General features: G+C 38.8%; 2 protein-coding genes across 4 annotated transcripts in view; both read left to right on the top strand.

Annotated features, from left to right (window-relative positions):
- gabra3 (gamma-aminobutyric acid type A receptor subunit alpha3) overlaps positions 1 to 14593 on the top strand; it is a 160193-nt gene that overhangs the window by 113696 nt on the left and 31904 nt on the right. For both annotated transcript variants that reach the window (XM_088320438.1, XM_088320439.1), the window contains exons 5-7: positions 5063 to 5283; positions 8773 to 8855; positions 12393 to 12536. In XM_088320438.1, coding sequence (XP_088176564.1) covers positions 5063 to 5283; positions 8773 to 8855; positions 12393 to 12536 — 448 coding nt within the window. The remainder of the gene's footprint in view (positions 1 to 5062; positions 5284 to 8772; positions 8856 to 12392; positions 12537 to 14593) is intronic.
- Positions 128 to 2868, top strand: LOC148349498 (general transcription factor II-I repeat domain-containing protein 2A-like). 2 transcript variants are annotated; one of them, XM_088321606.1, is made up of 2 exons: positions 128 to 1615; positions 1685 to 2868. In XM_088321606.1, exons 1-2 carry the CDS (start codon positions 778 to 780, stop codon positions 2257 to 2259), a joined length of 1413 nt encoding a protein of 470 aa, XP_088177732.1. In that variant the 5' UTR covers positions 128 to 777; the 3' UTR covers positions 2260 to 2868. The 2 variants fall into 2 exon arrangements, with proteins under 2 accessions (XP_088177732.1, XP_088177733.1); XM_088321607.1 differs by having other exon boundaries at positions 128 to 646; positions 809 to 2868.

Consider the following 14593-nt stretch of genomic DNA (forward strand, 5'->3'; position numbering starts at 1 on the left):
TTTTTCACTTGACCCACAGGGTCAAAGCAATGCGGTGCCATTAAAACAGCTTCAAGCTGCTTCAACTTTTTACAGTGTTAGTTTCCAGTTAGCTTAGACTCTAAGCCTTAGAGCAGGTGTCACCAACACGGTGCCCGCGGGCACCCGGTCGCCCGCAAGGACCACATGAGTCGCCCGCGGGCCTGTTCCAAAAATAGCACATCTCATAGAGAGCTGCGTCTAAAAATTAATTTTGTTCTGTTGCTATTATTTTTTTAATCACACTTGTATGTATATAGATTTAAAAAATACTATCTTAAAAATACTTTAAGGTTAACGCGCACAATATTTACCTATGGGCAGTAAAGTAGAGCTTGTGGGATGTGGAGAGTAAGCTAGCGGGCGCTGTATGCACTTTCGTACCCCAAAAACATGGCAGAAAAAAGAAAGAAAACGTATCTCTTTCACAGTGAATGGGAATAGGAGTTCTTTTTTACGACTGTAAAAGAAACCTGCGTGTGTCTGATTTGCGGGACGACCGTGGCGACAGCAAAACGGCACAATGTGGAGAGACATTTCAATACGTGTCACAAAAGCTACCATGATAAATATCCACCTGCAAGCGCCCTACGGGCAGAAAAAGCCCGTGAGCTAAAGACCGCTCTGGGTAAGCAACAGTCTTTTTTTACGAGGCCGGCCAAAAACTCACAAAAAGCAACCGAAGCCTCGTTTAGAGCTACACATTTTCTGATCAAGAAAAAAAAGGCATTTACAGATGGAGAAGTTGTCAAAGAAGCGATGTTATTAATTGCTAACACTGTATTTAAAGACGAGAAAAATGGAAGCGACCTAATCTCCACTCTTTCCGACGTCCAACTGGGGGCATCTACGATGGCAAGACGAGTATCAGCTATGTCCAGTAACTTGGTCGATCAGTTGGAGCAGGATCTGGCGAAGTGCAAGTGGTTTAGCCTCCAGTGCGATGAGTCCGTGGACAGCAGCAGTACAGCGCAGTTATTGGTTTTTATCCGGATGGTGTTTAATGATTTCTCCACAAAAGAAGAACTCCTGACACTACTGCCCTTAAAGACAACTACGAGAGGAGTTGACATTTATAACACGGTGAAGGAGTTTTTCGTGCAGAAAAAGGTGCCATTGGAAAAGCTGGTAGCGGTGACAACAGACGGGGCTCCTGCTATGGTCGGCCGACAGACAGGTTTCATCGCTCACTGTAAACGTGACCCAGACTTCCCCAAATTTCTGCATTACCATTGCATCATTCACCAGCAGGCGTTGTGTGCGAAAGTGATCGGCTTTGGGCACGTGATGACTCCCGTTGTGAAAATCATAAACAACATCCGCTCCAAAGCAAAGCAGCACAGGATTTTCAAGGTACTATTAGAGGAGATGTCAGCAGAATATGGGGACCTACTGCTACACACAGAAATCAGATGGCTCAGCAGAGGACGAGTTTTGCATCGTTTTTTGTCTCTTTTGCGTGAAATCAAAGAGTTCATGCAGTCCAAAGGCGAAGATGTCTCACTGCTAGAGGACACAGAGTGGACACTTGACCTTGCATTTTTGGTGGACATTACTGGGAAATTAAACCTCCTGAACTGCCAGCTGCAAGGCAAAGGTAAGACTGTTGTCGATATGATAAGTGCTTTAAATGCATTTAAAGCCAAAATGAATGCATTCTCTGCAGATTTACAGAGAAAAAAAGTTCTGCACTTTCCCTCTGTGCAGTCAGTGCTGAAAGACAATGCTTCTGCATCTGAGACATTTGAAAAAGTGGCAGAAAAGTACATTGAAGTAATAAACAGACTTGGGCAAGAGTTTGAGAATAGGTTTTGTGACCTTCATCAGCTTGAACCATGTGTGTTCTTCATTTCCAACCCTTTCATGAATGGGGACACAACATGCTTTGCTGAGCAGTTAAGTGCAACGTTCAACTTGGATGCTGGACAGGTGGAGATTGAAATTATAACATTGCAAAATGATCTCCATCTCAAAGCCTACCAGGCTGCACCAAACTTTTGGCGCCTTGTTGACACAGAGAAGTACAGTGGAGTATGCACAGCAGCCATGAAGGTTGCCAGCCTGTTTGGCTCAACCTATCTCTGTGAATCAGCATTTTCTGACATGAACTTCATCAAAAACAAACACAGAACACGCCTCACTGATGCACATCTGAGAGACTCACTCACAGTTGCAGTGTCAAGTTACACACCAGATTACAACACACTGGTGAACAGCATGCAATGCCAGTCTTCCCACTAACCAAGGACGGATACCAGATGTAGTCAGTGACAACATGGTAGTGCCATGGCAAAGTTGAATTAAAATATTGAAGAATTGTGTTCAATTTAAAAGTGTGTTCATGACATTTAAAAGTTATAATTTTGTTAAACATAACACAGACTTGGCCATTAGTTCAAAATGTGAAATAAAAAATGTATTACATATTTAAAAATATGTAAGTTGATTTTGTTTAACATTACATAATTGTTAACTTTTTGAAACATGTTGCAACATAGTTCATGATTTGTTAACAGGGCATGTCAGTGGCTTGTGCAAATGGGATATTTTTTGCTAAAATGTAGTGATGTAAGTGATCATCTGAAAATGTAACAAATACTGTGATTAATAGAGATAAAGTGTTGAATATTGATATCTGTTTCCCACCTTGTTGTCATTTTTGATAATCATTGTTAGAAATCATTAACATGATCAGTGTCTTTACATAGGTGAGTATTACTAATCATTATAAATAATGTATAACTAAAGGCAAACTGAGCAAATTTGTTATTTCAGAAGAGCGTATCAAACTGGTAGCCCTTCGTATGATTCAGTAACCGTGAAGTAGCTCTCAGTTTCAAAAAGGTTGGTGACCCCTGCCTTAGAGTAATGTGACAGCCACACTCTCTTGGAAAATTAGGCCGACGCAATTGTTTCGGATTTTGGTGAAAAAATTCTCCTGAGAGCGGCGGCCCTCACAGTCAACTTTTCTTTTTTTTTTGTTCACAGTCGGCATGTCAAAAATGGGATGGGCTAAAATTATCACAAAAAGGGCAAGGTCACCAAAAGGCTACTGCCGTCTTCTGGTGAAATGGTGATTTTTTTTTTCTAGAAATGTATTATATTCTGTGCTTAAATGAATGAATGAAACAAAAATAAAACAAAACAACAGGTCAAAAAACAAAAACAAGATAAACCTAATATGCCCGAAAAGGAATCAGAAGCATATGCTTATTTGATCCTACCTCACTTCCTTAAAAATTGTGTCTTATCGCTAAAAATCCTGCATATTTACATACAACAAACACCTCAAGAATATACATATTCACATAAGTTTTGTGGATGCACAGTCACTTCATCATCATCATCCTTATTATCATCACCAACACCACTTTCACTGTCATCTCCATCTCAGCATACTATATAATATGAGTATCTATTATAATAACAATAATTCTCATGGTGACAACGACTGCTATGTGGTGTTTTCCGTCATACGAGTATCTCTGAACCTGCTGCCTTACACTATAAAGTCGTATCCTTATATTTTGAGAATGTCTCACTTTGTATTCATGATTATTGTTATTGATTATTGTTTTCAAGATAACATTGATCATTTATATTGAACAAAATGTTTGAATTTTATTTCAGTTATTTTCATTTTCTCTTTTCATATTTTGTGTTGGAGTAATACAAAAGTAATTAAAAGTGTTCAACTTCCCTTACTGCAATATTATAGTATTCGGACTATGTTACTTATCACATTTTTCAACAAGTGACTACCGGTAGTAACTGTGTTGGATCACATTTTTAAAGTGACTTTCCCAACCCTGTAATGACATAGGAAAAGGTATTAGATTTTATTTCATTGTCACGCTAATTTTACTCACGGTACCATGTTCTCACGACCAGAACAGAATCAGGACCCAATTGAGTAACTGTAACCACAAGTTTTATTGAAAGAAAGAGGAAGGGCTGCGCCCACGATCCGGTGCTCGCTGGACGCGGGTAGAAAGTTGCAGGAAGCAAGTCGCTCTCGCAATTGGATTGGGATCCGAATACGGAAGTGGATATTCCGTAGCGGACAATGGCGGTGTCAGGGACGAAAAACAGGTCAATAGCCGGGACAGGAGAGCAAAAACGGGGTAGGGGTCAGAAATTGGTTGTAAGCTGGGACGGGAGAGCAGACGTGGTCGGGATAGCAGATGTAGCCTGGATCAAAAAACAGGATCAGGAACGGACAGGTGGAAAAACAGGAGCAAAAACGGGACAGGCGGGAGTCAGGGTCAAAAAGGCTTGCCTTGTATCAACAGAGGTTCCCAGACGGACTGACAGCTAGAGAGAGTGACAAGACCGGGTTTAAAAAGGACAGGGAGCCAATCAGACCGTCTGGCGCCAAAATGACTGGGCATAGGTGATTCAAATAGGTAATCATGACACACGTTTTCTAGAATGTTTTATCTTAAAGGAATACGTGATTGGGCAATCTTTGTACAACATTGTTGTGGCTAAATGAATTTGTAAAACGTGGCACTGGATTAGAGCAATGTGGGAATGGGAATATTATTGTGTCATTCAGATATCTCATGGCCTAGTCATAACACAGTGGATTGAAGCATATTTTCATTATTGTTATTGTTGCTATCGTTATCATTACAAATTTCATTAGTGGACCGTGGCATGAGGATATTGTAATTATTTTCTATTTTATCTTTATTTCATTGTTTGTTAATGCAACATCCATTGCAGCCTGGTCCTCCTGGAAGGGGAATTACCTCATGCGCCATCCCTTCTCAAGGTTTTCTTTGTTTTTCTCAAGCTGAGGTTTTTGAGTTTTTCCTTGCCCTCATGTCGGTCTTAGATCAGGGAATGGTGTCATAATAGTCTGTAGTTTGAAAAAATCTGTTTTCTGTCCTTTGACTCCTTGTGATTAAGGGCCAAACAAATAAACATGACTTGATATTAAATTGGTCCGCGGAAAACTGCTATACAGTATACCGTATATACGTCTGTTTTTAGCCATTCAGCTAAGTCCTTTCATGTTTTTCTCTTCTGCTTCCCGCAGGAATACACCATCGATGTATTTTTCCGCCAGAGTTGGAGAGATGAGCGGCTGAAATTCGACGGGCCCATGCAGGTGTTGCCCCTCAATAACCTCCTCGCGAGCAAGATCTGGACCCCAGACACATTTTTCCACAACGGCAAGAAATCCGTGGCTCACAACATGACTACTCCTAACAAACTTCTGCGATTAGTTGATAACGGCACGCTGCTTTACACCATGAGGTATGATGCTGCAAATGTGGCTTAATTTCAAGCTCACATTAATTACTTTTTACCGCACATTTAAGATTTCCTACGCTGGTCCCAGTCAACAAACACACCACAAGTACTTTCTTGAACGTAAATAAATACACTTGTATTTTTTCGGGTCAATTTTTGCTTATTTGTAGTTTTGAATAGTACGCTAGCGAGACTGATGAATGTAGAATCGTTAACTGTCATTATTGCATACAATATCATTTTGCAATCCAGTATTTTTTCGTTATTGTTTACTATGGGTAGAAGTCCCCTATTGTATAGAAAAATCTTAAAATTAACTATTTACTAATTAGTCATTGTACTATATTAATACTAATTAATTAGTGATTTCATAGAATAAGATTCATTAAGTGTAACTATGGTTTCCAAATGTAACAGTTTTTAGCATTTTTCACCAAAATCAATTACTGTCAGTAATGCCATTTTCAACTTAACAATATGTATATCGTATTAGTGATGGCAATGCGGCTCTTTTTAGAGAGTCGGCTCTTTTGGCCTTGTCTCTCGAAAGAGTCTTCTCTTTCATCCATCAAGCGGCCCTTTTATTGCTTTAATCTGTCTATTATCAATAACAATGTAAATAAAATGCACAAAAAGGAATTAATAATTTAGAAAAATGAATTAACTGGTTTACCCCTGCCGCATCATGGAGGCGCCCTGCCCATCCGTTGAATTGCTGTCGGTCACCCATCTCGAGGGATATGACCAGGCTATATAGATATATAGATGGATAAAAATGAATTCCACTACTTTATTACTGTAGCCTTTATTTATTCATGCTACTTCAGGGGTCTCCAACGTCATGCCCGTGGGCACCAAGCAGCCCCCTAAGAACACCTGAGTAGCCCACGTACAGATACTGAGCATAGCTCGCCAGTGACATAGTGTTAACATTTGTTATTTTAGAATTGTATATGAAAATGTTATCCCCTCGCACCAGTCAATATTAAAAACAAAGAATCCCTGAAATACACACAACCCAACCAAAAGTAATTCAAAAAAAATTACTTTTCACTGCCACAGCAAATAAACTATTAAATACAACTTAAACTTTCAAATTGGTTACATATTAAAAAAAACAAAAAAACAAAACACAGGATCCCTGAAAGACACAAAATATAAATTAAAATATTTATACAATGCAAAATAATTTCAAATCTCAATATACTCAACAAATTGAACTTCAAATAAGAACACAGAATCCCTGGGAAATAATACATCTTGACCAATGACGTCAAGTTTTTTCGGGAGAAAGAAAAGCGGGAGCTGGCTCCTAATTGGTGGGGAGCCAACTTCACTTTAAAGGTATTTCCAAATTCCTAAACTTGTGAAATGTGAAGAAATAGTAATGGTTTTTGCCTAAAATCTTTATATAGTTAATTAGTAGATTCAAATTATTTTATGAGATTATCCATTTTGAAGACAGCATGTCTTGTCTTTGTCATCCTGAGCTGTGACGTCATCAGAGGAACACTTTCACACTAGCTAGACAGTTTTCATATTGTTTTACGTTTTAATTTGTCGAAGAGGTTGCGAGGGTTTTAAGCCAAGTGTAGGTCGTTTTTGGGAGAATCTTTAAGTGTTGTGTTGAAGGTGGATTCAGTAATGTTACTCCCAAGGGCGAGCAGCCTAAATGGGGCTAACTGGACACAAAAAATGAAAAATAAAAAAGCCGCCAACAGAGAGCTTACCGTGAACAATCAACGAAGAGTTGCCAAAGCCTCAGTCGACACAAAGTGAGCAGCAGCAAGGCTAACAGGGAACAAATAACAAAAAGTGGCAACAGCTCTGGCGACAAACACGTAGAAAAAAAAACAAGGCTAGCCGGTTAAAAATCACGTAGTAGTATGGAGCTAGCTAGACAAAATAATACCTACCATGACACACGCCTCAAAAAACACAAACACAAAGCCACAATCACTTCCATGCAAAAATAAGAGGGATGCAATCGCTGTTCACTTCAATGGCCGTCTGATTCGTAGCTGGCCTCACTTGTTGTCTTAATGGAATTTACCGTTTGAAAGTGTTGAGTTCCTCCAATGACAGCGAGCAAGCCGTGTAGGTAAACTTTAAGACTACATTTCTTGAGTAGAGTGGAATATTTTGCAACAAATGTCTTGCAAGCCTCACATGTTGTGTTAATGGAATTCACCGTTTGAAAGTGTTGAGTTCCTCCAATGACAGCGAGCAAGCCGTATGGGTAAACTTTAAGACTAAATTTTTTGAGTAGAGTGGAATATTTTGCAACAATTTGGAGCTGGCCTCACATGTTGTGTTAAATGAATTTGCCATTTGAAAGTTCTTCAATGATGTCACAACTCTACAGCAAACAGGCCAGATGGGTCAACTTTGAGACTAAATTTCTTGAGGAGAATGGGATATTTTGAAACAATTTAAAGCTGGCCTAACATATTTTTTAATGGGATTTGCCATTTGAAATTTTTTAGTTCATCAATGATGTCACAACTCTACAGCAAACAAGCCAGATGGGTCAACTTTAAGACTGAATTTCTTGAGAAGAGTGGAATATTTTGCAAAAATTTGGAGCTGGCCTCACTTGTTGTGTTAATGGGATTCTCCATTTGAAAGTGTTTAGTTCCTTCATTTATGTCACAGCTCTACAACGAGCAAGCCAGATGGGTCAACTTCGAGACAAAATTTTTTGAGTAGAATGGAATATTTTGCAACAATTTTCTTGCTAGCCTCACATGTTGTGTTAACGGAATTCGCCATTTGAAAGTGTTGGGTTCCTTCAATGATGTCACAGCTCTACAGCAAACAAGCCAGATGGATAACTTTGATACTAAGATACTCAAGTCCCCTTAGGATGGAATATTTTCCAACATATTCACATAACTGCAGAAAGGAACACAACACGTTCTGTGTCTAATTGAAGGAAGAAGAAAAAATCTATGACTCCCTTTAATAAGCCGACTCATTGAGATTTTACCTTCGCGAACGACACATCGCAATTTCGTATCAGTTCATAAAAATCTGCGATAAAGTCTTTCCGCAATAAGCAGATACCGTAGCAAGGGAGCACGCTATTCAATCCTCTAAAACATTTACGACAAACACTCGTTTCGAAATTATACAACATTCTAGACATATATCATTACATTACGTCTAAGGTTCGGCCTTGCTTTTAAATAAAGCGCTGTTTTTATGAGGATTGTTTATGGCACGCGTTGTCTTTAAATGGTAAACATATTCCTTTTACCCTGACACAGCTTTCCAATCCAAAGATTGCCGGCGTGTATAATCAGTAAATAGCTCATTGGCCGGCTCGTATCGATTTCCATTAAAGTTCAGGTTAACAAATAAAAGTAACCGTAAAAATTCACGATGTATGTTGTGTCTCGGCTGGCGTTTTGACTTGTGTCGTATTTCCTTCCCCCTCGACCCGCTTGACCCCGCCCTCTCGTCCCGTTTCTCCATCCCGGACTCTTCAAGGTTGACGATTCACGCCGAATGTCCGATGCACTTGGAGGATTTCCCCATGGATGCGCACGCCTGTCCCCTGAAATTCGGAAGCTGTAAGCCACACTCTTAGCGGAAGATTACGATTGCGGAGTGCACGTTTTCAGAGGGTGTGAAATAGTTTTAAGCGGACTAAAAAGGACCGTGTATGGTTGTTTTTCCAGGTTTTTGGTCAGGGTTGTCAAACTCTCTTGAGCTTGGGTGGCCACATGGTAGAAGAAACCTCTCACAGGGGCTGGACGAGTGCTCTAAGTGAAAAAGAGAGAGAGGGATAGAGAAAAGGGGTAGGGGGTGAAAAGAGAAAGACAGGAATAGAGCAGGAGAGTGAGAGAAAGAAAGACAAAAAGAAACAAAGAGAAAGAACCAGAGAAAGAGAGCAAAAGAGAGAGAAAAAGAGAGAAAAACAAAGATAGAGAAAAAAATAGAGAAAGAGATAGTGAGGGAGAGAGAGAGGGATAAAAAGAGAAAAAGAGAAATGGAGCAAGAGAGTGAAGAAAAAAAATAAACAAATAAAGAGCAACAAACTGCAGAAATAGAGCAAAACTGAGAAAAAGAGAGAGAGGAAAATCAGAGGGAAAAACGAAGATAGAGAAAAAAAAACTAGAGAGAGAGTGAGAGGGATAAAGAGAGAAATGGAGCAAGTGAGTGAGAGAAAGAAAGACAAAAAAGAATCAAAGAAAGACAGAACAAACCAGAGAAAGAGAGCAAAAGAGAAAAAGAGTGAAAGAAAAAGAGAAAGAAAAACGAAGATAAAAAAATAAAAGAGAGAGAGACAGAGGTAGGGAGGGGGATAAAAGGAAAAGAAGAGAAATGGAGCAAGAAAGTAAGAGAAAGACAAAAAAGAAACAAAGGAAGAGAACGAACCAGAGAAAGAGAACGAAAAATAGAGAGAGAAATAGAGAGAAACAAAGAGAGAGAGAAAAATAAAGAGAGGGAGAGAAAGCAAAAGTGAAAAGAGAAAACGACAGATTGAGTGAAAAAGAGAGAGAGAGAACGAGAAAGAAAAGAGAGAGAGAGAAAGAAAGAAAAAATAGTGAGAGAAAGAGAGAGAGAGAGAGAGAGAGAGAGAGAGAGAGAGAGAGAGAGAGAGAGAGAGAGAGAGAGAGAGAGAGAGAGAGAGAGAGAGAGAGAGAGAGAGAGAGAGAAAGAGACAGAAAACTTGATTGATTTAATTATTTGTGTTTATAGACAAAAAAAATAAATATAACATCTTTGCATGTTTGATTATTCATAAATCTATATTGTCGCTGCTATTCTATAAAGTCTTTTGGGTCAATTGTTGGGTTATATTTTGTTTTCTCCTAGCTTGGATGTGCAAAAATTCCAAAACAAAAAAAAGCCAAAAACACATACGTCCTTTCTAAATGGCAGCAACAATATGTGAAAAATTGGATAGGCTTACATTTTCTTTTACCCTTAAATAATGTTTTTTTTCCCGGCCCTTTTCTGAAAATTCTTAGCCCAAAAAGTTTGATTACCCTGCCCTAGAGCAGAACTGGGCCCTGCGGTCCCTGAGGGCCGCATGTCTTGCATGATTTTGGGTGTTTCTCTGCTCCAATAAAGGTTTTTCCATTGACCAGGATAGTTAGTGAAGGTGAAAGGACATTCCGATGTCTCGCTGCGAGTATTCGGACTTAAAAAACAGAGCTGGAGAGAGGCAACCCAGTTGAGGACATTTATAACAAAGTTTGAGTGCACTCAGAACCAATCGATGCGAAGCGCCCTCCCACCAAGACGGCCGGGAGTGCGCTCACCCCAAAATGCATGGGAAAATGTTTCCCCCCCTGTTTTATAGGATTTGACAAAAACGGAAAATTAAACTCTAACATGCTCTCCTGGGAATTCACATGTTAAAAATGGTCGATCATTGCTGTCGATTATTGCTGTGTACAAGAACCCCCTCTACAAGATTTAGTCCTGCACATTGCTAAGATGTCAAGGTTGTATGATAAGATAAGGGCGGAAGACCGTTGCTGGGAAAGTACTGATAAGAAAGGATACAGCAAGTAAACACGTCATTCAAATAATATGAGTGCATTCATAACTGATTGAGTAATGATATTATTGAAGTAATTCTGTGATGATTAAATAATAAACTGAATATAGCTGGAAACTCACGTTATGTTGACAAAAGACTCAGTGACCTATTTTAATGATCTAACATTCCCTCTCTCTAGCTCTCTTAAGAGCTTGAAATTTCATGCTCTATATCAGGGGTGGCGAACACGTTTGACACAAAGAGCCGAAATTTTTAACTGTGAGAGTCAAAGAGCCACACCACACACTGACCTTCCATGACAGACAGACACACAAAAACACACACAATTAAAAACATTTTATTTCCCATAATACACATAACACATAACACTCAGTGTTCTCGTTTGCCAAGACGCATCATTTTTGCTGGGGACGCATAGTCTCAAATCAACGTGCGTCCCCGGGACGCAAACTTTTTGCCACAAAATTGTCATTATTACCCGATTACTTTTTTTAACAAAGATTTACTGCACTCCAAACTTTTCTTCAGGCAGATCCGCCATTGTTGTTTTGGTCTCGCGGTTCGAATTTTCTCGTTGTCTAGTGAAAGGAAGTCCGTCTTTTTTTAGAGAACCGGCTTTTTTGGCTCAACTCATTAAAAAGAGCCGGCTCTCAAATGGCTCACTTGCTTTGATGATTGATATTACGAATTATGTTGTATAAAGAAGTTAAGAAAAAAAGGAAGTATAAAAGGAAAAAATAAAAACAGACAGGTGTGTGGTTATCTCTTTAATCATTATATTACAAACAATAATTTGATGCAGAAAATGAATTAATAATTTGATGATTGAAACTGAATGAATATATAGATTTATATTATATATTTGTCGCCGATTTACGATTTCAACCTCGATAACACTAAATTTTGGGGACCCATAGATCTCTGTTGGGACCCATAGATTTTTGAGCATGCGTGTCCCCAGGACCCATCACTTTTCACAGGTAAAATGAACACTGAACACTATTTGCATTTTGCCATTTTGACCATGAGGGTAACAGTCTGCACGCGCATGAAATGTTTACTTAATTTCCCGGCATTAGACGTAACCTACGCGGATGATTGGCAGTCAGTTATGTGTCCAGACCAGCATAAAAACAACAATTCTGCCAAATTAATTTCAAAATAATATTTAATATTTGTATTAACTCTGATGGATTCAATTGTGTTTCAAGAGGGGAAAAAACTAAACATGAAACGAGGCAAAGAGCCACAGTATATAGAAAATATGATGAGGCAAAGAGCCGCATTCTGATTGGCCAAGAGCCCCATGCGGCTCTAGAGCCGCCTGTTCGCCACCCCTGCTTTATATCTTTAAAGGTAAACTTCGTCAAATTTTCATTAGCAAGCTCCTGCTAGCTTGCTAACAATCTTATCATTCGGATGACTTGAGACGAAGAAGAGAAACCTCCAAAACCATGCAGGACATGTGGCCCCCGAGAACTAGGGCCCCCAGGTCTACCCAAGAGGGTCAAAATATCAAACACAAAGAAAATGACTGATTGTGAAATAAAACTGCCTCGATCGATGACTTTGAATGTTGGCAACTGCTTCCCAGATGCGTACACCAACAACGAGGTGATCTATCTCTGGACTCAAGAAGACGAACGCTCCGTTTCTGTGGCCGAGGACGGTTCCAGGCTCAACCAGTATGATCTACTGGGACATGTCATTGGGAAAGAAACCATAAGTTCCAGTACAGGTACAGTGCTTAGATTCACCTGTTTGAAATTGTGAATTCCTTTGGTTGGTGTCATTTACCTTAGTTTGGTATCCAAAGTGGCCGAAGACACCATTCCTTCTAAAATGAATCGCTATGATTCTATTTTCTTCCATCATCCAAAAAAATCAATCCTTTTTTTTCTGTGTGCAATTTTTCTTAGCTTTTTGACAAATTCAATTCATTCTTATCTCACGGAATGCTGCGGGCAGTGAAAAGCATTTTTCTGTGGACTTGTTGAGAAGCAAATACGTGTCTGTACAATGTCACTGAAATACATCACGCCACATATCATTGAAAGGCTTGAACTATTGGGACTCAAGTTATAAAGTATACAAAACATCACAATCAATGTGAAACAAGATACCTGAAAACTATAAAAAAAAAAAAAAAAAAGGGATAGCTCACCTAAAAGCGCTGGTAACTTCTACCCAGTATGCCATTCTTCACAAATATGGAGTGGTTACATTCCCAAAAATCCATTGAATCCAACACTACAATATATTTACCCAAAAACACAAGATAAGGCAGACGGAATAAAAAAAAGTCCGCCTAAAAGCATTACTGCATTATTTGACGAGCTTCATTCTAATGCTTGACTTCATTATTACCCTTAAAGCATAACAGAATAGCCAGATTATATTCAATACTTGCAGAGTTAGCCTCTGACCTTTTGATTGACACCTCTTTAGACCAATTGCACATTTTTTGCACGTTCCTTACCACGTAAGAACCTTTGAGGGCCTGTATGAAAAAAAAAAAACGTCATGACGAATTCGGGTTAAAAAATCTTTGGCCAATAGTGACTGATTCATTTGTGGATTGACACATTGGTTAGCCAACAATATTTTCAACGTAAATATGGATACATTTAGGTGTGTTTTCAAATCTGAGCCGAAAGTAAACATCCGCTAAGCTAATGCTGATTCATTTTTACGCACAATTAGTATGCGCTATGGTGCACAATCATTGGTAGACTTCTGGAAAGGAAAGTCAAACATTTACAACTCTTTCACAATGTCTAAAAATTTGGTCAAAGTAAAATACTTTGAACTTGTTGTCTCCAAATGGCCACTTTTGGAAACACCCAGATCTACCATTTGAAAAATGTGTAAAATACAATATTTAGTTTTTCAGATTGTTATTACATTTGACGAGGTACTAAGTAAGGCTTTAAGTTATTGTCTTACCTGTTTTCCATCTTAGATGCCCATGCTACACTGTTTTGCAGGCTTTGATTGCAAAAACAATTCTAAGTTTCAATAAAATCTTTCTAATTCTTTGTGTTTCTATTTCAATGTTAGTAGCACTTGCAATAATAATTTAAGATTGGGCAAAAAAATTGTTGAAGAACAGCACGGTCAAAGAACAGCATTCAATTTACTTTGGGTACCTCTTGGGATCTTCGGCGAATTTTACAGGAGTTAAAGTAAACTCAGAATGCATAGTTTTTTTATAGCAATCATAGAAACACTGTAAAATTTGATCTCTTCATAAGTCAAGCCTACTAAGTATAGAATGACACAGTCACATGCATGACTGCGTCTATACAGCTAAGTGATTCCACATGGAAAATACATGTGAGTATTACTATATTATTGGTTTATTTCTGTTACTTATGAGCTCATAAAAGATTAATAGTTATTCAATGCTTTCAACTCAACTTTTCCTTTAAGCCCTGCTACAGCATTTCTTATCTTATGTTATCATCAAGTGAGTGTAGGCGGTGGACGCCTTGTATCCCGCCGCGTACTCAATTAAACATTGCGTGAGGCTTTTGGAGAAGAGAACAAGAGATTTAGAGAGCAGTTCTGTTACAAAGGACAAAAAAATGAAATAAACTGAATATTCTGGCCTTGTCAACAGGACAAAGTCCTTCCCAAACGTGGGTCAACAAAATGGCTGACCATGGTTTTCATAGGAAAGGGGTGTGGTTTGACAAGAGTGAAACTTAAGTCAGGAAGTCCAAGCTTCACAACAGACATTTGTTAAAACTGGATCTAACCTTTTTCAGGTGGTATGATAAGATTAGGACAGAC

Source organism: Urocampus carinirostris, chromosome 17 (assembly GCF_059441175.1).
Source record: "Urocampus carinirostris isolate Australia breed hairy pipefish chromosome 17, RoL_Ucar_1.0, whole genome shotgun sequence".
In the NCBI taxonomy this organism is placed as follows: Eukaryota; Metazoa; Chordata; class Actinopteri; order Syngnathiformes; family Syngnathidae; genus Urocampus; species Urocampus carinirostris.